At 40.8% G+C, this 24,034-nt stretch overlaps 1 protein-coding gene across 1 annotated transcript in view; it reads left to right on the top strand.

Moving 5' to 3' along the window:
* kalrnb (kalirin RhoGEF kinase b) overlaps positions 1-24,034 on the top strand; it is a 159,914-nt gene that overhangs the window by 31,094 nt on the left and 104,786 nt on the right. The window contains exons 2-5 of the mRNA XM_062997761.1: positions 7,690-7,782; positions 9,983-10,097; positions 16,009-16,201; positions 16,649-17,149. Of these exons, the coding sequence (XP_062853831.1) occupies positions 7,690-7,782; positions 9,983-10,097; positions 16,009-16,201; positions 16,649-17,149 (902 nt within the window). The remainder of the gene's footprint in view (positions 1-7,689; positions 7,783-9,982; positions 10,098-16,008; positions 16,202-16,648; positions 17,150-24,034) is intronic.

The following is a 24,034-nucleotide window of genomic DNA, read 5'->3' as shown; positions in this document are numbered from 1 at the left end:
GAGCAGGTATTATTTGGGTGGTGTATCATTCTCAGTCCAGCAGTGACAATGACATGGTGGTGGTGTGTTAGTGTGTGTTGTGCTGGTATGAGTGGATAAGACACAGCAGCACTGATGGAGTTTTTAAACACCTCACTGTCACTGCTGGACTGAGAATAGTCCACCAATCAAAAGTATCCAGCCAACAGCGCCCCGTGGGCAGCGTCCTGTGACCACTGATGAAGGTCTAGAAGATGACCAACTCAAACAGCAGTAATAGATGAGCGATCGTCTCTGACTTTACATCTACAAGGTGGACCAACTAAGTAGGAGTGTCTAATAGAGTGGACAGTGAGTGGACACGGTATTTAAAAATTCCACTAACACACTAACCACCATGTCATTGTCACTGCAGGGCTGAGAATGATCCATCACCTAAATGATACCTACTCTGTAGTGGTCCTCTGGGGGTCCTGACCATTAAAGAACAGGGTGAAAGCAGGCTAAAAAAGTATGTAGAGAAACAAATGGACTACAGTCAGTAATTGTAGAACTACAAAGTGCTTCTATATGGTAAGTGGAGCTGATAAAGTGGACAGTGAGTGTAGAAACAAGGAGGTGGTTTTAATGTTATGGCTGATCGGTGTATAGTAGTGTTGGTATGTCAACGATTTCTGCAATGGTTCTTTTTAAATAGTTGAATGATTAAAACATATGTATTTGTCCACTACTTGTTTTTTGTCACCTAGCTCTTTTAACCTCATTAATTCAATAATTAAATGGTTAGCCCTTTACTGTTTTAAAGAATAGTAAAGCCATTATTTGAGAAAACTTGAAACAGTGGTGAATTTTCTTTAAGGTTGTCAATCGTGACTATTAAAATGCTCTTTCTAAACGTTTGTAATTGTAGTGAAGATCTAAGCGGAGTTAACAGTGCTGCAGTGTGTGTGTGTGTGTGTTGGCATGCACTTGTAAATTCCCTGATGTCTTTGGAAAGCGTCTATTTCTCACTACATTTAACATGACATGTTCAGAAGCAGATGCTTCAATACAGGTTAAATAGTTTATGTAGTCAGTAGGGAGGAAATTTATAAACCATAAGAGAGAGAGAGAGAGAGAGAGAAAGAAATAGAAAACCCAGAGCCATTTGATAAATGAGCTGTGGTCATCCAGCAGCCGTATCACAGTGAATCACTTCTGGTTTCTAAAGTCCCAATATGTGACTGCTGAACAAAAGGATGCAGGTAATAGAATTTTTCCTGGAAAGTAAAACTGGGGTGGGTTATTCTGGGTAAATCCAGTAAAATGTATTATACGACAGCTATAATTGTCCAAAATCAAGTTAAAAGTTAAAATCAGCCGCTCAGGTGGCGCAGCGGTAAAACACACGCTGTTCACCAGTGCTGAGATCTCGAATACATCGTATCGAATCTCGGCTCTGCCTGCCAGCTGAGGCTGAGCGGCCACATGAACAACGATTGGCCTGTTGTTCAGATAGGGGCGGGATTAAGCCGGATGGGGACTCTCTCTCAGACTAGTGCGATTACGACCTCTGCTGGCTGGTTGATGGCGCCTGCACGGAGATGGGAAAGGAGTGTGGTAGAGGGTGTGGCTCTCCGTACACAGCGCTGTACTGCACTGCACTCGTCAAGTGTAGGTGATAAGATGTTCGATTGCTGTGCACGTGTCAGAGGGGGCGTGGAGCAGCCTCGTCCTCCCCAATCAGGAGCAGGGACCAGCATTAGTGAGAGGATGATTGACGGGCAGAAATTGGTTGACGGAAATTGGATGCGCTAAAGTGGGAGAAAAAATCACAGTTTTGCTTTTCTCATTGCTGAACAGCAGCAATAAGAATTTACCAATTAACTTTAACACAAATATCAAACTGAAACACAATTACACAATATTATAAAAACCCTGAACTTGGTTACAGACTGTTACATCCCTGAATGTCAGATATACAACACTGAACAATACTGTAGCTACACAACCACAATACAATAGATAGGAAATAAAAGCTAAATGAATGAACATCCTAAAACTTACAAACACAAAACACGACCAAACCGTAAACCCCAACCTGAAGTGGGACCTCAGAATACAAAATACAACCCCAAATCAGAAAAAGTTGGGACAGTATGGAAAATGCAAATAAAATAAAAACACAGAGTTTCTTACATTTACTTTGACTTTTATTTGATTGCAGACAGGATGAACCTGAGATATTTCATGTTTTATCTGCTCAACTTCATTTCATTTATTAGTAAATATCCATTCCTGCATTTCAGGCCTGCAACACATTCCAAAAAAGGTTGGGACGGGGGCAATTTAGGGCTAGTAATGAGGTGAAAAAACTAAATAATGATGTGATTTTGAACAGGTGATGTCAACAGGTGATTGTAATCATGGTTTGGTACAAAAGCAGCATCCAGGAAAGGCTGAGTCTAGGATGAGCAAAGATGATCAGAGGATCTCCAGTTTGTCAACAAATGTGTGAGAAAATGATTAAAATGTTTATAAACAATAAACCTCAAAGAAAGATTGGAAGGGATTTGCATATTTCTCCCTCTACAGTGCATAATATTATTAAACCATTCAAGGATCAGGAGAAATTTCAGTGCACAAATGTCAAAGGCTCAAGCTTAAGCTGAACGCCTGTGATCTTCGATCCCCCAGACGGCACTGCATCAAGAACCACCACTTAACAATAGCTGATATAACCACATGGGTGAGGGATTATTATGGCAAACCTTTGTAAAGCACAACAATACAGAGTTACATGCACAAATGCCACTTAAAACTTTACTGTGCAAATAAAAAGCCTGATGTTAACCATGTCCAGAAGCGGCATCGACTTCTCGGGGCTCGGAAGCATCAAGGATGGACCATTACACAGTGGAAACGTATATTGTGGTCAGATGAATCAGCATTCCAGGTCTTTTTTTGGAAAAATGGACTCCGTGTGCTCCGGACCAAAGACGAAAAGGACCGTCCAGACTGTTATCAGCAACAAGTCCAAAAGCCAGGGTCTGTCATGGTATGGGGTCGTGTCAGTGCCCTTGGAAAAGGTCATTTACACTTCTGTGATGGCAGCATTACGAATACGAATACGAATACGAATCCTTTATTGTCATTGCACATTGTACTTGTACACTTATACAACGAAATTGAAATACAACCCCCCCCCCTCTCGGTGCAAGGAAAAAAACAACCACAGCAAACAATAGTACTAGTATATACAAATATAAATATAAAAAAAGCACTTAAACAAAACCGAAGCAGGAAAAGAAGCTATTGCACATGTCCAATAAATGTCCAATTAAATTTTTTTAATTATAAGTTGCACATGTCCCATTAAAGTGAATGAAATTGCAATTGCACAATACCCGTTGAATGACACATGATGTGTCACATGTTTGTGTTTAACAGAGCTATGGCCCTGTTGTAAAAACTGTCTCTCAGTCTATTAGTCCTTGTTTTGATTTGCCTGTACCGTCTACCCGAGGGCATCAGTTCAAACATCCGGTACCCTGGGTGTGTGCTGTCTTTTTTAATTTTGTGTGCCCTCCTGAGACAGCGGGTGCTGTAGAGCTCCTTTAGTGATGGGAGAGGGTGCCCAATGATTTTCTGGGCGGTGTTGATGACCCTCTGTATGGCCTTCTTGTGTGCTGTGGTGCAGCTGGAGAACCACACAGAGATGCAATAGGTCAGCACACTCTCCACGGAGCAGCGGTAGAAAGCAGTTTTAATGCAGAATGAATGCAGAAAAGTACATTGAGATCTTAGAGCAACATATGCTGCCTTCAAGACGTCATCTTTTCCAGGGACGTTCATGCATTTTTCAACAAGACAATGCAAAACCACATGCTGCACACATTACAAAGGCATGGCTGTGGAAGAAGAGGGTACAGGTACTGGACTGGCCTGCCTGCAGTCCTGACCTGTCCCCAATAGAGAATTTTTTATAAGGAAAAATGCGACAATGACGACCCCGTACTGTTGCACATCTTAAGACGTGTTTGCAGGAAGAATGAGACAAAATAAAAGCTGAAACACTAAAGCACTTGGTATCCTCGGTGCCAAAACGTCTTTTAAGTGTGGTGAAAAGGAATAGCAACATTACAAAGTGGTAAATGCTTACCGTACTAACTTTTTTTGGAATGTGTTACAGACCTGAAATGCAGGAATGGGTGTTTATTAATAAATGAAATTGAGCAGATAAAACATGAAATATCTCAGGTTCATCCTGTCTGCAATTAAATAAAAGTCAAAGTAAATGTAAAAAAAAACCTCTGTTTTTTTATTATTTGCTTTTTCCATGCCGTCCCAACTTTTTCTGATTTGGGGTTGTACAATATTGGAGCAGAAATCATTGAATGATCACAAGTAAAAAAATACAGTCTGAGGAAGACAAAGACGAGTGCTTTGAGGTTCCAACTGTGCTAGCTACATGTTCCACTAGTGCTGTCTCTCGTGACAGGTGTACACAGCAATGCTAGCAAAAAGATAAGAAAGCTGCCAAGTTACCAATGGACACAATTTAAATCCAGAATGGGTATTTCGTTACAGCAACACACAGTAATGCCCGAGTTCCCAGAAACCAGAAAAAAAACACCTGTAATGTTTCCTGGAAAACAAGGGGCCAGGAAAGCAGGCAAGAAACCCCGCTTTACCTCCTGCAGGCAGGAAAAAGAGGACCTGTGGCCAAGTTATTAGGCCATTTATAAAGAGCCAACCCAGATGAAAGGAATAATGCTTGATTAATCTCAGAGAATGCTTTTGAAGTACAGTTTGAAGAGAAGTGCTTTCATTTAATTACTGTGTGCCATACATGTTACTTGTTTTAGAACACCAAATACAGGCAACAAACATTGCTAATAATATTTTTAAATGTTTACCCACTCATGTTATACTCAGCATAAGTGCCCAGTCTGTGTAATACAATAGGGATTTCTTTTACAACAGTGCATATGGGGTATTGTCTATTTTTCTAATGATAATATGGTGGTACATTGACATTTGACGTCAGTTAGTTCTAGGAGTGGCGTCGAGTTTAAAAGACGTTGAGTTTCAAGGTATAAGGATGTATGGGAAACCTGTTAACGCGTTCCGTGGTACAGTGGAACTGCTTATATTTTAGGCTAATGTAAAATGATGGGGTTGTTTCTGACACTTATACACTGAAAAGAACTTAAATACAACATATAAACACTGAAATACAATAAAAACAGTTAAAAATCAATTAAAAAATACGGTTATTTAAATTAAAGGGCACGGTGTGCGCCGCTTAGGGAAGCGCAGCAGTAAGCTATGCAGCACCGCCACACTCCATAGGAAACAACTGCACAGCAGCGCAAAAGCAGTTTTGCCTTATGTGAATGCGCCCTAACTTTAACCCCTTTGTTTACATAGCATGCATGACGAGTTTAAGGGAAATAACGAGTTTAAGGGTACAAATTTCTCAACGAAGGGCGTCGAGATTTCAAATTTAGGGGACTTCGGCCGCTCAGGTGGCGCAGCGGTAAAGTACGCTAGTGTACCAGAGTTGGGGTTCTGAATGCATCGCATCGAATCTCGACTCTACCTCTCTTACTGGGTTGGGCGGCAGCATGAACAACGATTGACTGTTGTTCAGGGTTAGAGGGTAGAGAGTCGGGTCATAGGTCCTCATAACTGGTACAACTGCGGCGCCTGCACAGGGCTAAGGAATAATGCTGATGGGGGTGTGGCCCTCCGTACACAGCGTCCAGTAGTGTATGAACTCGACTCGTGCAGGTGAAAAATGCAGTCTGTACTGATTGCGTACTTGAGGGGGCGCAAGTCAGGTGAGAGGCATCCTCAGTCAGCAATGAAGGGTCGAACCAGTATAGAGGACGCAATCAGGGTAATTGGACACGACTAGAATAGGGGAGAAAAATTGGGGGGAAAAAGCGGGGAAAAATAGATAAAAAAAAATATTTAACTATTTAAATATTTTAACATTTTAAAAAGGTTAACATAGAAACCCAGTTACTGTGAGAGGTGTAAGTAGTGATGGTATAAAATAATGGATGTGTTGTAGGTGTGTGTGTGTGTGTGTGTATATATCAAATGTGCATCTGTGCATGTCTGATTGTACAGATTCGCCCCAGTAGCCAGCTGTTACTGGGATTATACTGGCTAGAGATTACACAAAAAATCCGAGCAGGGGTTAGGGGGTCCTTGCACATAGACAATAAGGAAAAGTGGTGTTACTGCATGTCTTGCATTTCCTCGATAAATATTGATACTTGTTACTTTATATGAATACATATCATTATTTAGGCATGTAGTGTAACAGGGGTGCAGATTACAGTATTATGCCTATCTGCTATGGTTTTTGCTTTGTTTCGTAGATGTAGCGACAAACTGTATTTACTAATATTTGTTTTTCAAAACCCAGGTGGTTTTTATATATTACATTACAGAAGCATGTTAGTGTAGTGCAGTCTGAAGAATTGTTTTTTTAGCCTTGCTGTTGTACACACAGAAATACTTTTAATAATGTAATGGACTGTACGTGGTGAAATCCCTAAATTCCTTGTAATCGTTTAAACATTGCTCTTCAGGTGTTGTACTAAGAGTGTTTCTGGTCTTAATGTGCCTTTATTCTAACTTTTTGGAATGTGCTGTAAGTATCAACCTGAGAAAAAGCATATATATTTACAGAAATCTATAAAATTGATGGAGTAAAATCAATAACACTGGTAAGATGAAAAAGATCTAGGGTTTGGATCCCCAGAGGTGCTATTAGCCAGTCCGTTGTCTACATATAGACATGATTGGCTATGTTGTGTGTGTGTGGGGGTGGGGTGATCTTGTGATGGATTAGTGTCCCGTCTGGGGTGTGTTACTGGAAACCGGGTTAACCGTGACTCTGACTAGGATGGTCAGAAAACAGAAATGAAGTGAATTACAGTTTTAACTTTTTTTGGAATTTGGTTTGTAAAAAAATAATAATATTGTACATACTAATATCAAATTATATAAATTATATAACCGGACAAAACATTGATGAAAGTCTGTCTTGTTGGCAGCATAAAAACATTAATATTTATTTATTTATTAGGATTTTAATGTCATATTTTACACACTTTGGTTACGTTCATGACAGAAATGATAGTTACTCATTACACAAGATTCATCAGTTCAAGTCTTTAATGTCAAACACACGCATGGACAATTTTGTATCTCCAATTCACCTCACTTCCATGTCTTTGGACTGTGTGAGGAAACCGGAGCTCATGGAGGAAACCCACGCATACACCTGGGAATCGAACCCAGGACCTTCTTGCTGTGAGGCGACAGTGCTACCCACTGAGCCACAAATAAATAAATAAAGAAGAATAAAAGCCCTATAATACTGTACAGAAATGCAGGTCACACTTCCATCAGTTGCAACTGACCCAGGGGAAATAGATACAAGTGTCTGAATTACATACTATACGGCAAAGTAACACAGAACTAGGACCAGTCCAGAGAAGTACACAGTGCTAAGGCAGCGATGTAGACTGACGTGCAGCTGTTAGTGTGCTCTTATGTTGTGTGATTGATTTAATGTTTGTGTAATTTAATAAGGCTATTGAGAATTAATCTGCACTAAATGTTAAACTATATGTTTTTCTTTTTTATAATTTCTACAATCAATTCCTTTTACCTTCCTAAATTGTTTCCTTTTTCCCCCACTTTCAGTTTCATCTCTCTCAGCCAGCTCTCTAAGGAATGACAGTGTAAAGGCCACTGATGTTCTAACAGTTCTAAGAGAAAAGGTTGCCTTTGTCTCAGGTCAGTACAAGAAAACACACTATATTGTGAATAAACAACTCTATTAATAATTTTGATGCAAGCACAATTATGACTTTTTTCTGTACAGTCACATGGTGAAGAGTGGTGTTACTAAAATGGCCAACCAATGGCTCAGTGCACTTATGTTTTCCTACAGATATACTTCAGTTTTATATTTCAGTTTTACTTATGGATCTCATGTTAATATATTATTAAAATAAAAAACCTGCCAACATAATTTGCAACAAATGTGTGCATTTTATAGATTGTGTAGTTGTAGCTTTCACGTCACAGTGACTCGAATACAAAAAACAAGCGTTTTTAAACAAACCAGTCGCCCTATGATGGCTTAGCGATCTCTCCTGGGTATTCCTGTCTTGCATTCAGTGTTTTAGGTGGAACTGGACTCACTGTGACAAAGACCAAAGTAAACAGTTGATAAAATGGGGGCGCTCAGGTGGCAAAGCGGTAAAACACACTAGCACACCAGAGCCGACATTTCGAACTCATCGGTTAGAAACTCAGCTCTGCCATATTGCTGCTCTGGGCGCCTACATGAACAACGATTGGCTGTTGTTCATACAGGGTGGGAGCTGGATAGGGACTCATCATAACTAAGGCAATTACAACCTCTGTTGAGGATAATGCGTTTATCAGGGTGTGGCTCTCCGTACACAAAGCTGATCTGCATATGAACTCGCCTCGTGCAGGTGAAAAGATGCAGTCGACTACTGCACATGTGTCGGAGAGGGCGTGTTTCAGTCTCGCTTTCCTCAATCGGCATCAATACAGAGGAAGCATAATGCAATTGGGTAATTGGATATGCTAAAAAAAGTTGTGAGAGCTGCTCAGGTGGCGCAGCAGTAAAAACACACGCTAGCACACCAGAGCTGGGATCTGGAACACATCATATTGAGTCTCAACTCTGCCTGCCGGCTGGGCTGGATGCCTACATGTACAACGATTGGCTGTTTTCATACAGGGTGGGAGCTGAATAGGGACTTCTCATAACTGATTACGACCTTTACTGGCTCCGTACACAAAGCTGATCCGCATATGAATTCGCCTTGTGCAGGTGAAAAGTTGCAGTCGGCTACTGCACACTTGTCGGGGGGAGGGGGGGCATGACAGTCTCGCTCTCCTCAATCAGGGCGGAGATTGGCATCAGTAGAGAGGAAGTCTAATGCAATTGGGTAATTGAATAGACTAAAAAAAAGTCGGAAGAAAAAGGGGAGAAAATGCAAAAACAAAAATATATATATAAAAAATAAATAAATAAAAACCAAAATCTTACGTAAAGTCAGTATGTCAGAAGTACTAATATAATATTAATACAGAGATCAAAAGGCATTACCCAGAACTGACCAAAAGAAAATGATGAATACAGAGCAAATTCAAAAGAACAAGGCTTTGAATTGCAGACTGTGGTAGACACTGTGTCCATGGGAACAGAGTGCAAAGGAATAGAAATAACTGTCTGGCTGACATGAAATGCTAGAATTTGGTCTTTTGTGTTCTAGTGCACTCTTGTGGGTATTTGCTCATATCTGCGTTGTCTACGACAGAATTTATTTATCTCTATGACAGCAATAATGTTGTTGAATATAGTGTTTCATTTGTTTTATCACAAATCTGTGACACACCAGCTGTCTTATACATTTTATAAATGTTATATTGAGTTTTTATGTTAGCCAAATTAGTTAAAATATATACATACGCAAAAGCATAAGTGACCACAAAAATATAACCCAGTCATCTCCTGTTTTGTGTTGCTGTGGTGTGGTACTTACTTGTGGTGTGGTACACCCATAAAAGGGGTGTTTTACCTACACACAGTTAAATGAGGCAAAAGTGTTTCAGAAATCTCTACCCTGGCAGTGCTGTGGATGGAAGACCCCACAGCAACTATGCCATTCAGTTCTGATCATAAAAAATAGCAACTAGATTCAACTAAATTAACAGTACTACCAGCCTTGGCATGTAAGTACATTCATAAATATAGAGCCTTACGTGGAAAAATGTTACATGTGATATATTTCTAAGCAAGCATACTAGTCATTATTCTTCATCCAGTAATGTGGGTCACTGATTGGTTCTAGATGGGGAAATCCCCAGGTCTACCCCTCCCCCATCACTTAATGTCTTGCCTTGCCTACACTGCTTGCAGTGATTGATGCTGTACCTCTTGACTTTCCTTCAGGGGGAAGAGATAAGCGAGGAGGACCAATCTTGACCTTTCCAGCCCGCAGCAACCATGACAGAATAAAGCAAGAAGACCTGCGCAGACTGGTCACCTACCTCTCCACAGTGCCCAGGTTATTCAAGTCCTGTCCTCTTTAATTATCGCCAGCCATTATATCTGTGTTCATGATTTATGTAGAGCTTCTCTGCAGAGTGGATGGGTTTAAGCATCAGGTTCTCTTCAGAGTTGATGTGAATTGGTTTGAATAGAATTAAAACTATACTTTAGAGAAGATTTCAAGAAACATTAATGGACCAGACAGCCAGTGTGTCATTGCAGGTACAATGGGTGACAGCTGAATCTTACACCAATTTTAAAATCTTCATTCCTTGTGTAAGGACGCAGAGCAGGACAATAAGGTTTTACAGAGAATTCGATTATACAGTGGTACCTCGGTTTTCGTCAATAATCCGTTGAGAAGGCCGTTCAAAAGTCGAAACATATGAAAACCGAAACAATAAATCCCGTAAGGAATAAAGTAAATACAATTATTGCCTGAAAGGCAAAAATATTAACTAAAAATACATTTTATAGAGAATATAGAAAACAATGAGACATGATTATAAAGAAGTAATGAAATGGATAAATGAACATTTAACATCACATTTACCTTTATTGAGGAGTCCTGTTGGCGTATGGAAGGCAGGCAGGCAGAGGGATACCCCGATATGGCCGCACGAGTCTTTGTTCACGTTGGCCCGCACTGAGTCACGTGGGAAATGGCCGAAACTCGAGGTAGAAAAAACCAGATGAAAGTCGACGAAAACCGAATCATACGAAAATAGAGCCATACGAAAACCGAGGTTTGACTGTACCAGTATTAAATTGGACTTATCAGTTTGCCTTCCACCAGTCTCCGTCTGTTGGACGGTCGATGGAATCTAGAGGATAGACTGATGGAGGCCCCTAAGAGTCAGCAGAAGGCTTTCCAAAACTGGCTCGTAAACTTGGGTCCCTGATCTGACATCAGATCACTAGGCAAGCTGTGTTCTTAAACCACCTTATCTAGAAAGATCTCAGCAGTAGCAGACCTTTGAAAAGCAACCAACCATGACCAGAATAATGTAATTTCCTTTTAAGGTAGGTTGATAAAAGAGGAGAAAGTCAAAGCCCACCTGGCCTGGCTGTGATTAAGGTGATTGCCACCATGAATGTATGCCAAGCTCTTAGGGTCACTCTAGACCAAGAACTACACTAAGATACAGTGTATCACAAAAGTGAGTACACCCCTCACATTTCTGCAGATATTGAAGTATATCTTTTCATGGGACAACACTGACAAAATGACACTTTGACACAATGAAAAGTAGTCTGTGTGCAGCTTATATAACAGTGTAAATTTATTCTTCCCTCAAAATAACTCAATATACAGCCATTAATGTCTAAACCACCGGCAACAAAAGTGAGTACACCCCTAAGAGACTACACCCCTAAATGTCCAAATTGAGCACTGCTTGTCATTTTCCCTCCAAAATGTCATGTGATTTGTTAGTGTTACTAGGTCTCAGGTGTGCATAGGGAGCAGGTGTGTTCAATTTAGTAGTACAGCTCTCACACTCTCTCATACTGGTCACTAAAAGTTCCAACATGGCACCTCATGGCAAAGAACTCTCTGAGGATCTTAAAAGACGAATTGTTGCGCTACATGAAGATGGCCAAGGCTACAAGAAGATTGCCAACACCCTGAAACTGAGCTGCAGCACAGTGGCCAAGATCATCCAGCGTTTTAAAAGAGCAGGGTCCACTCAGAACAGACCTCGCGTTGGTCGTCCAAAGAAGCTGAGTGCACGTGCTCAGCGTCACATCCAACTGCTGTCTTTGAAAGATAGGCGCAGGAGTGCTGTCAGCATTGCTGCAGAGATTGAAAAGGTGGGGGGTCAGCCTGTCAGTGCTCAGACCATACGCCGCACACTACATCAAATTGGTCTGCATGGCTGTCACCCCAGAAGGAAGCCTCTTCTGAAGTCTCTACACAAGAAAGCCCGCAAACAGTTTGCTGAAGACATGTCAACAAAGGACATGGATTACTGGAACCATGTCCTATGGTCTGATGAGACCAAGATCAATTTGTTTGGTTCAGACGGTCTCAAGCATGTGTGGCGGCAATCAGGTGAGGAGTACAAAGATAAGTGTGTCATGCCTACAGTCAAGCATGGTGGTGGGAATGCCATGGTCTGGGGCTGCATGAGTGCAGCAGGTGTTGGGGAGTTACATTTCATTGAGGGACACATGAACTCCAATATGTACTGTGAAATACTGAAGCAGAGCATGATCCCCTCCCTCCGGAAACTGGGTCGCAGGGCAGTGTTCCAGCATGATAATGACCCCAAACACGCCTCTAAGACGACCACTGCTTTATTGAAGAGGCTGAGGGTAAAGGTGATGGACTGGCCAAGCATGTCTCCAGACCTAAACCCAATAGAACATCTTTGGGGCATCCTCAAGCGGAAGGTGGAGGAGCGCAAAGTCTCGAATATCCGCCAGCTCCGTGATGTCGTCATGGAGGAGTGGAAAAGCATTCCAGTGGCAACCTGTGAAGCTCTGGTAAACTCCATGCCCAGGAGAGTTAAGGCAGTTCTGGGAAATAATGGTGGCCACACAAAATATTGACACTTCAGGAACTTTCACTAAGGGGTGTACTCACTTTTGTTGCCGGTGGTTTAGACATTAATGGCTGTATATTGAGTTATTTTGAGGGAAGAATAAATTTACACTGTTATATAAGCTGCACACAGACTACTTTTCATTGTGTCAAAGTGTCATTTTGTCAGTGTTGTCCCATGAAAAGATATACTTCAATATCTGCAGAAATGTGAGGGGTGTACTCACTTTTGTGATACACTGTATATGCACAGTAGGAGTCCATATCAAATAAGTAATTAACCTCGGGGTCTAGCATTTTAAGCACTGTGGCTGACACAATGCGCTTCCGTAGACTTCCTGAGCATCCATCAAAATCTCTTTGAACTCTTCTGAGTAAGGGGTGCCTCGATGAATACAGAATACAGAAGTGATGAATAAGTTGCCTAAAGAAATTGACAAAGCCCAGGAAATGTTGGACCAGCCAAACCAAAGTGGGAGAAGGATAGTCAGTAAGAGCCTTGTTTTGGCTGGGTCCATCAGCCAAGGAAGACTACTCTACTTGACATATAGGTAGTTGTCTAGAAGCAGTTGTAAAATGTGCCATACGTATGCTATGTGTTTGTCAAGATTCAGACTTTGGAGAAGAACGTTGTCAAGATAGATGAGTGAGTGTGGGGCCACAGTGATTCCCGGAGACCTTATTAATGAGGCTCTGTAATACAGCTGGGGTATTCATGAGCCAGAGGGGCATCACCCTATATAACACCAAAGGGTGATAAAGGCCGTCTTCTGTGTGTCCCCCTGTTAGATTCTGATTAGACTGTAAGTGCTGTGCAGCTCCAGTTTGGTAAAAACTGATGGCAGCTGCAGCAACTTAAATGCTGAGTTTATCAGAGGCAGAGAATGGTTGTCCCTGATGGTGATTTTTTTAACCGACAGTAGTCAATGCAGGGACACAGAGACCCATCCTTCATCTCCACAAAGAAAAAGCCCACCCCAGGAGGTAATGAGGAGGGGCAGATTTGCCTTAAGCCTAAAGCCTCTTGGATGTACTCATCCATAGCCCTTTGCACTGGGTGGTGTAGCGCCTGAGAGCAGATTGATAGCACAATCATGAACGTGAATGTGGACTCTTTATTGTTGGGTGCGCAGTTTAAGGTCTGCTGTAACTGTGGTGAACCAGTCATGGGACAAGCAAAGGTCCAACCAGTTTTAACAAATATTGGTGGCCTAAGCAAGAGGGTCGATGTACCTTTGGTCATTCGTTTTTCACTTCAAATCCCAAAGTTGAAAAACAAGAAAACGGGTCGTTTTTCATTTCAAAAAACAATATTAAAAAACGGGAAAACGGGGCGTTATTCATTTTAAGATCAAAAATCAAATAACAAACAAGCAGAAAATAAAAAAATGGCTCGTATTTTAATTTTCAGAAATCAACGTTTTTTATCATTTCAACCAGGAATAAACAAAGCGTGTTCAGGCGCTGACGTGTATATTTGCTTCATATAAACAGTGTAAATCAAGCACAAGTGTTGAGAAGACGGAGCAAAAAAGTAATAATAACGTTACGCCGTGTCCCTTATTCTGACTTTTGTGTCTGCCATACTTTTTCCTGTCCTTGTAATTTACACAAGAACTATTTGTCCTAAATAAAAGGACTATTCTAAGGAAAAGAATGCTGTTTACTAACGTCTCACCGTCATCACAATATTTACATCAATATTTTTTTTTTACCGTGTAGGACTCAATTCTGTAAGACAGGCATAACTAATGGTACATGTCACAGTGTAACTATTACAACATTTAATGCATTTTAATCAGTGTTCTGCCTCATGCACTTTTAAGAAACAGCTTTAACAAAAAATTAACCAAATAACTTTTTGAAATATATTTAATTGTTATTTGCTCCTTATTTACTGCAAAGTTAGTTCATGCAATTTTATTCATTTTTGAATGTTTATTGGCGGAGAACAAGAAATACTATAAGAAAAATAAATAAATGACGTCTGGGACGTCAGGCGATCATCCAGTATAAAACTAACATGATCACGGCTGTGTACAACATCCAGTACGGAAATCGCTTCCCCATAATATTAGTTTTTTGCAGATAGAGCAAATATATGCATGTCAAATATACAAACACAAAATTCAGAACAAGAGGGGACGAGTGGTTACGTTATTATCAGTGGCGGCTGCTGGTCTTTCAAAGAGGGTAAGCTCGTTGTCGGCTTACATCATAAAATTTGTCAATTTATTTACACATAAATTCTGCCCTCTGTTCCTTTTACAAGAAAATGGCCTGAAATGGGTTGCAGTTTGTCTTTCGACTTCACTCGCAAAATCCGCGATGGGAGTGAAGCTCCCAGTGATTAAGTGACTAATGAAGTGTATTGCTTTGGCAATACGAATGTCCCTATTTGTCATGCCAATAAAGCTTCTTTTGAGTTTGAGTTTGAGAAGTGACGGTGTAGCGCTCAAACTAGCTGTCAATCAAAACGGGATTCAGCCTTTCCACTGATCCTCCAATCATCTTGCAGAAGCTCAGCGTTTTTCCCATAAGAAATAATGTACATAGAATTACTCCGTGCCAGACCTCCCAAACCACCCCCTTACCTAACCTTTCTAATGTCTTAAATGCTCTTTTATGTTATAAATACAAGTATATTTTCCCTTAAATTTTAAATTATAGAAGACATTTCTGTAATAAACAATAATAAACAACAATACACAGTAGTACTGTACTGTACATAACACACACATCACATTTCAGTACAGTACGTGTGCTGTACCTTACACCGTAATAAATTCCTTTCTTTTTTATAAAATGTATCTACCAGAAACAACAATAACTCTCATATTTCTCTATTATTTCCTTCTTTATTTCAGTAATGTTGTATTTTATAGGTGTAATTGCACGAAAGAATGAATACTTTACTGAGCCGATTTCCTTCTTCTCTCTCACTCACTGCCCCCTCTGTCTGACACACAGTGACAGCTACTGGCAGGAGTAATTATACAACACAACAAATAGTAATAGATTTTTTTCATTTTCTCAGCACTAAGCTTTCTCTGCACATTCTTTGGGGACATTTTAATATTGAATTTTACAAAATATAAAGAAAACCCCGAAAAAACACTGTCCGCTGTCCGAATGTTCGCTCACTCTATATATATAGAGAGAGAGAGACGGTTGGAGTCAACTTGTTCGTGACGTCACGTGTTTCGCGAATTTCTGTTCGTAATCCGAAATTTGTTCGTACGTTAAGTTGAAAAAGATCGTTCGTAACCCGAAATGTTCGTATGGTAAACGTTCGTAACTCAAGGGTCTGCTGTATTTTACATTTTAAACTACTCCTACAACTACAGTTAATTTATTTAATGGCTGTGTTCTTTTTCTGCAGTGAGGATGTTAGTAAGCGAGGTTTCACTGTAATCATTGATATGCGTGGCTCTAAATGGGACCTAATCAAGCCACTGCTGAAGACGTTACAGGAAGCATTCCCAGCTGAGATTTGCATCGCCCTCATCATCAAACCAGACAACTTTTGGCAGAAGCAAAAGACCAACTTTGGCAGTGCAAAATTTACATTTGAGGTCAGTACCTGTGCTCAAACATTTTTTACATTTAAATATAACGTAGATAATATAAAGCTAGTGTGTGTTATTACCCCCTGACATTTTATGCTTTTAAATGTAACATTCAGACTAAAATTTTTATAAGCTTTTTTATAAGATTTTTTACTGCACTGTAAAGAAGTTTAAAGTAGTGTTTAGCACTACATACAATAAAAGTGTTCTTTTGGAAATGTGTTTGAATAATGCAGTTATTATTATGCATTGAGTAATAAAATGTAACATCAAAAATCAGTATTAAAAAGAAAGTTTATATTATATTTGTAATTAACTTTCCCATAAATGAATACAGAGCCTGGTGGGACTCCTGAGGCTAACACTATAGTTTAAGAAGTAACAACTAAACCATGCTAGAACTTACTGGTTTTAATGAAAGTCTGAAACCCTGACCTCTTCTGTTCACCTCAGACAAGCATGGTGTCTGTAGAGGGCCTGACCAAGCTGGTGGACCCATCTCAGCTGACAGCAGACCTGGATGGCACACTGGAGTATGACCACGTGGAGTGGACAGAACTGCGGGTCTCGCTGGAGGAGTTCACATACGGTGCCCTGCACCTCCTCTCGCGACTAGAGGAGCTGCAGGAGACGATTTCGCGTCAGGAGACAGCTGCAGATGCTGAGGAGGCACGCCATCTGCTAGAGGAGCATGCACGCCTAAGAAAAAGTGCTACCAAGGCCCCCGTGGATGAACTAGAGCAGGAGGGACAGCGGTTACTGCAGAAAATCAGGGATGGTGGGGACGGCCGACTCTCTGGAGGGCCTGACTTTCAAAGCCTCGTGCCTAGAGTCGCTGCCTTGCTGGACAAACTGCAGGCTGCACGTCAGCACCTACTGCAGGCCTGGCATATGCGCAAACAGCAGCTGGACCAGTGTTTCCAGCTACGCCTTTACGAACAGGATGCAGAGAAGGTCAGTAGAATAGAAGAGATCACTTGTTGAATCCTGATGATACCCACCATGCTCTCAAAGTGTATTTCTTACATGAATATGTTGTGACATTGATATAGATTAATTGCACTGACCAAACCAAGATAATGTTAATGACATGAGCTGGATAGGATGAGATAAGGCTATGGTGAGATCATGGTGATGTAATTATACTGTAAATATCTAACAGCTCTGCATTTGTGCATTCAGGTAACAAAATATTGATTTAATGATGCATGATGTAATACAAAGCCTAATGGGACAGTAATTAGGTAAGTATTAAGCTAAAGGTTTGACAGAATAACGATGGTGCCAGGGAGATTCTGGAGAATTTTCCAACAAACAAAATGCTAATAAAATGTACACATATGTAGCCAATCAGCCAAAATATGTTTCGAATTTGACATTTTTCTACTTAAGCTCAGGGGCACTGTCAGGAATCCACAGTGGAATTTATCATTTAATGCAGGACTAATACCGTGTATAAGACACTTATAAACATTCTAAGGGTCTGGTCGAAAACCTAGTGAGCTGCCTTGCTGCCTACCTAGGCAGCTGCCGAAGGAGAGACGATTCTATTAAGACATCAAATTTATAAGGCAGGTTATTTAGACACACTACTTAGACAGCGATTACGGCAATGGCATCATCGCAGTTTTTGCTTACTAAGCTAACACAGTTAGCCTCAGGCCATTCAAACCAATAGGTTTCCAACCAACTCGCTAGCATGCCAGCTAACATCTCCCTCTGTGTACCAAAAACGGTTGAACTGTCACTGACAAGCTCTCATTTGCAAATAAATGACACTTGTACACCTTTATACAAATTAAAAATGATAATTTTTTTACATAATATTTATTTGCTTCGTTTGTTGCGCCGCATTTGTCCACCACATTTGTAACTTTTGGTGAGAAAAGTTGTGCCGCACTGAATGCTGGGATTCTGATGCTGTTCCGTCGTTATTCAGTCAGATTATCGCTTTGAAATAAGGCGCCTCATTAGGCAGCATTTTAGACTATCTAAGAATTCGAACAGCCTGCTTCTCAGGACCGCACTTTTGGACAGACCTACATTACTAGGTTTTTGGACAGACCCTAAATGTATTAAAAATCATAGAATATATAAGAAAGTTCAAGACAATAGAAACTTACTAGGCTTATACACAAATAAATCAAGACAGGACAGGGAACAGCTGTAGACAATTAAAGAAACAAGGGGGTGATGACAGTGTGGGACAAGACAGATGTGAGACAGAAATACAAAGAACATAAACAAGTGCACATTTATGCCTCTTTTTCATTACATGGTTACACTACAGTACAATACAGAACACATCCATATCCAAAACTATCCCTGTTGTATCTAATGCACTATTAGTTTGTTTCCAATTGCATATGGGGACCATAACAGTATGAACAGTTTGCTGAAGGTCATGCTGTGATGCCATTCTCCATGCCACACTGAGAGAAGATATGCAATGCTTACTGTAAACAATAGCGGTAGCAAAAACAGGACAAATATCAGTTTTTCCCGCTGTGTTTGCTGTGGTCTTACATTTTATGTAGCCATATTTAAATTTTTTATTATTTGGGTATTAAACTACGGAGCCCCTTAGGGGTCACTAAGGAAAAAAATATATATGAAGAGCGTAATCCGTACCCTCGGTTTAGTAAACCGTACCCTCGGTTTAGTAATCCGTACCCTCGGTTTAGTAAACCGTACGCTCGGTTTAGTAATCCGTACCCTCGGTTTAGTAATCCGTACCCTCGGTTTAGTAAACCGTACCCTCGGTTTAGTAAACCGTACCCTCGGTTTAGTAATCCGTACCCTCGGTTTAGTAATCCGTACCCTCGGTTTAGTAATCCGTACCCTCGGTTTAGTAATTTGTACCCTCGGTTTAGTAATCCGTACCCTCGGTTTAGTAAACCGTACGCACGGATTGTCTGCGCTACAAGTTTTATTGTGCGCCCACACCCCGTTTTACGGTAATACAGTTGCGAAGCATTGAAGAGAATAAAGCATCTTTTTACAGCTGGGGTGATGGGATAGCAAACTTATTAAAAAGTCAAATCAAAATCTTATCAAATGCCACCCCACAATCATAAATAACACGAGTACTTAGCTTGTGATTTGAGAGTGTTTTACCTTAGGAATTTTGAATAATAGGATTGCAAACTAACGTAAAGTGAAATGTACAGTATAAATGTCTGAGACTCATAAAGTCAGTAAGTAGAAGTAGGAGTATTCTTTAAGAGTCTGATGGGGTGATTTGATAATAATTTGATTTGCATTTTACTTTACGTTAGTTTGCAATCCTATTATTCAAAATTCCTAAGGTAAAACACTCTTAAATCACAAGCTAAGTACTCGTGTTATTTATGATTGTGGGCTGGCATTTGATAAGATTTTGATTTGACTTTTTAATAAGTTTGCTATCCCATCACCCCAGCTGTAAAAATATGCTTTATTCTCTTCAATGCTTCGCAACTGTATTACCGTAAAACGGGGTGTGGGCGCACAGTAAAACTTGTAGCGCAGACAATCCGTGCGTACGGTTTACTAAACCGAGGGTACGGATTACTAAACCGAGGGTACGGATTACTAAACCGAGGGTACGGTTTACTAAACCGAGGGTACGGTTTACTAAACCGAGGGTACGGATTACTAAACCGAGGGTACGGATTACTAAACCGAGGGTACGGTTTACTAAACCGAGGGTACGGATTACGCTCTTCATATATATTTTTTTCCTTAGTGACCCCTAAGGGGCTCCGTATTAAACAGTGTATAAAGTACAAAAGTACAAGTATCTTACCAGAAATTCACTTTGATACAGAGGTGTATAAAGTATAAATGTACAAGTATCTTAAGTAAGTATTGAATATCTGATGTTTAATGTACTTAAGTATCAAAAGTAATTTTCTGATATTAAATGTACTTAAGTATTGAAAGTAGAAGTACAAGTAAATGCTGTTAAAGACATTTCTAGTAGGATACTTGTATTTTCATACTTTATACAACACTGGCTTCAAATATAGTGCTTGTTGTCTCACTCCAGTGGTGATTTCATTTGCCTAATCAATGGTCTACACTGCTACTCACTCCACCCATAGGACAGCTTCTATACACTTGGTCCATGTCAAAGAAGCGTAAACAAATGTAGCACAGTACTTGAGTACACTAAGGGTTGCTTGACAATAAAAATTAGGGATGCATCAATACCATTTTTTCCCAACCGAGTACAAGTACATGTATTTTTGTACTTGCCGATACCGATACCGATACCAATACCTATTGGATCAGATATCTGACATGCTAGAAAACTCGATCCGAGCACTCGGCGAGCCGGTCGGATCGAGTTGTTGGATAGTTCACACTTAGTGATCGAGAGCCGAGTTTTGATCGCTGAGCGAACGCCGAGTTGCTCCCGAGCCGGCAAATCTAGCGCTGACCAGTCACCGAGCGAAAATCAGGGCAAAAATCGTGTAGTGTGAACTAGGCATAACGTAGCAACGTGCACTAGGCACACGGTATCGGATGTTTAGTATCGGAGCCTCGTTTGCGAGTACGAGTACAAGTTAATGAGCGCGGTATCGGGCAAATACCCGATACCAGTATCGGTACTAATGCATCTCTAATAAAAATAACCATTAAATTTGGGATCAAAGATTTTAAAAAACACTGTACCATGGTGTACCATGCACTGGAAAGGGGTCTTAAAAGAGTTCCTCAGTGTTACTCTTGTAATGTATGATGACACTGTAATTAAATACATTAACAACACTGTATTCAGTATTTAGTAATGTAAATGGTTTTAAAAGTTTGAATTTTGAATGACTACATCTGAACAGTTCAGAGAATTGTGATCATCCCATTACTGTGGTGTGTCTGTAATTAAATAATGATTCTCTCTCAAGATGCTTATTGCATGCGGGAGATTTCTGTTCCATTTAAACCCAAACTGAGCAAGAGTTTCACACTCCCCAGTCCTGCTGGTACATCCATCTGTAGTCCAATACAGCCAGAACACCACTGACATCCAGACATTGAGCAATGAAGAAACAGAAATTGATATAAAAAAAAAAGATGGAGCTAAATGACTAAAATAAAAAAATTAAAATTAGCAATATTTAACCTAAACATAAAATCTAACCTAAGCTACTGCATCTGTAGCAGTGGAGTATTTGCCACAATAAGTCTGATGGCGCTCAGGTAGCACAGAGGTCTAGGGGGTTGGAGGGGCTGTTGCATATTGCGCTTTTTGTCAATGTTTTTAAGTTTTAAGAAGTTTTCAACCTGTTCCGATAAACATAAATATGCCTTGAAACACTTAAACTAAATATAACATGCTGGGAACCAATTTAGGCTGCTTTACATATACACTTAAAAGTTTGTTTCTGGCCATTCAGGTGGCGCAGCGGTAAAAACACCCTCTGGAACCAGAGCTGGGATCTCAAATACATCGTATCGAATCTCAGCTCTGCCTGCCGGCTAGGCTGAGCGGCCGCATAAACAATGATTGGCCTGTTGTTCAGATATGGGTGGGATTAAGCCGGATAGGGTCTCTCTCTCAGAACTAATTACGACCTCTGCTGGCTGGTTGATGGCGCCTGCACAGAGATGAGAAAAGAGTGCTCTCAGGGTGTGTCTCTTTGTACACAGTGCTGAGCTGCACTGCACTCGTCAAAGTGTAGATGATACGGCATGCTGCCCACGTGTCGGAGGGGGTGTGGGTTAGCTTTGTTCTCCTCAATCAGAGCAGGGATCGGCATTGGTGGAGAGGAAGCATGACGCATTCGGGCAATTGGACTCGCTGAAAGGGAGAAAATGCATTTAAAAAAAAAATGCATAAAAAAAAAAAATATATATACAGTGTATCACAAAAGTGAGTACACCCCTCACATTTCTGCAGATATTTAAGTATATCTTTTCATGGGACAACACTGACAAAATGACACTTTGACACAATGAAAAGTAGTCTGTGTGCAGCTTATATAACAGTGTAAATTTATTCTTCCCTCAAAATAACTCAATATACAGCCATTAATGTCTAAACCACCGGCAACAAAAGTGAGTACACCCCTTAGTGAAAGTTCCTGAAGTGTCAATATTTTGTGTGGCCACCATTATTTCCCAGAACTGCCTTAACTCTCCTGGGCATGGAGTTTACCAGAGCTTCACAGGTTGCCACTGGAATGCTTTTCCACTCCTCCATGACGACATCACGGAGCTGGCGGATATTCGAGACTTTGCGCTCCTCCACCTTCCGCTTGAGGATGCCCCAAAGATGTTCTATTGGGTTTAGGTCTGGAGACATGCTTGGCCAGTCCATCACCTTTACCCTCAGCCTCTTCAATAAAGCAGTGGTTGTCTTAGAGGTGTGTTTGGGGTCATTATCATGCTGGAACACTGCCCTGCGACCCAGTTTCCGGAGGGAGGGGATCATGCTCTGCTTCAGTATTTCACAGTACATATTGGAGTTCATGTGTCCCTCAATGAAATGTAACTCCCCAACACCTGCTGCACTCATGCAGCCCCAGACCATGGCATTCCCACCACCATGCTTGACTGTAGGCATGACACACTTATCTTTGTACTCCTCACCTGATTGCCGCCACACATGCTTGAGACCATCTGAACCAAACAAATTAATCTTGGTCTCATCAGACCATAGGACATGGTTCCAGTAATCCATGTCCTTTGTTGACATGTCTTCAGCAAACTGTTTGCGGGCTTTCTTGTGTAGAGACTTCAGGAGAGGCTTCCTTCTGGGGTGACAGCCATGCAGACCAATTTGATGTAGTGTGCGGCGTATGGTCTGAGCACTGACAGGCTGACCCCCCACCTTTTCAATCTCTGCAGCAATGCTGACAGCACTCCTGCGCCTATCTTTCAAAGACAGCAGTTGGATGTGATGCTGAGCACGTGCACTCAGCTTCTTTGGACGACCAACGCGAGGTCTGTTCTGAGTGGACCTTGCTCTTTTAAAACGCTGGATGATCTTGGCCACTGTGCTGCAGCTCAGTTTCAGGGTGTTGGCAATCTTCTTGTAGCCTTGGCCATCTTCATGTAGCGCAACAATTCGTCTTTTAAGATCCTCAGAGAGTTCTTTGCCATGAGGTGCCATGTTGGAACTTTCAGTGACCAGTATGAGAGAGTGTGAGAGCTGTACTACTAAATTGAACACACCTGCTCCCTATGCACACCTGAGACCTAGTAACACTAACAAATCACATGACATTTTGGAGGGAAAATGACAAGCAGTGCTCAATTTGGACATTTACGGGTGTAGTCTCTTAGGGGTGTACTCACTTTTGTTGCCGGTGGTTTAGACATTAATGGCTGTATATTGAGTTATTTTGAGGGAAGAATAAATTTACACTGTTATATAAGCTGCAAACAGACTACTTTTCATTGTGTCAAAGTGTCATTTTGTCAGTGTTGTCCCATGAAAAGATATACTTAAATATCTGCAGAAATGTGAGGGGTGTACTCACTTTTGTGATACACTGTATATATATATATATATATAAATAAAAAGTTTGTTCCTGACCATAAACTTGTTAGACATACCATTCCAAAACCATGGGCAGTTACTTGGAGTTGCTTTCCCCACCTTTGCGGCTATAGAAGCCTCCACTCTTCTGGAAAGGCTTTCTGAAAAATTTCCGTGTTTCTGTGAAAGTTTTGTATTAAAAAAATGAATTTGTGAGGTCAGGCACAACCCTTTCTGTTTACATTTAACTTTGTATTCCTAATTTTTATGTATGCCCTTTATGCCCACCTCTTTACTACCACCGTGTCTGTGGTAATCACACATATTATACAAGAATGGGGAAAAAAATTAGGTTAGGACCTGGGCAATAG

The sequence above is a fragment of the Trichomycterus rosablanca genome, chromosome 6, assembly GCF_030014385.1.
Source record: "Trichomycterus rosablanca isolate fTriRos1 chromosome 6, fTriRos1.hap1, whole genome shotgun sequence".
In the NCBI taxonomy this organism is placed as follows: domain Eukaryota; kingdom Metazoa; phylum Chordata; class Actinopteri; order Siluriformes; family Trichomycteridae; genus Trichomycterus; species Trichomycterus rosablanca.
The sequence above is the reverse complement of the archived record's forward strand: the minus strand, read 5'-3'. Positions and strand labels throughout refer to the sequence as shown.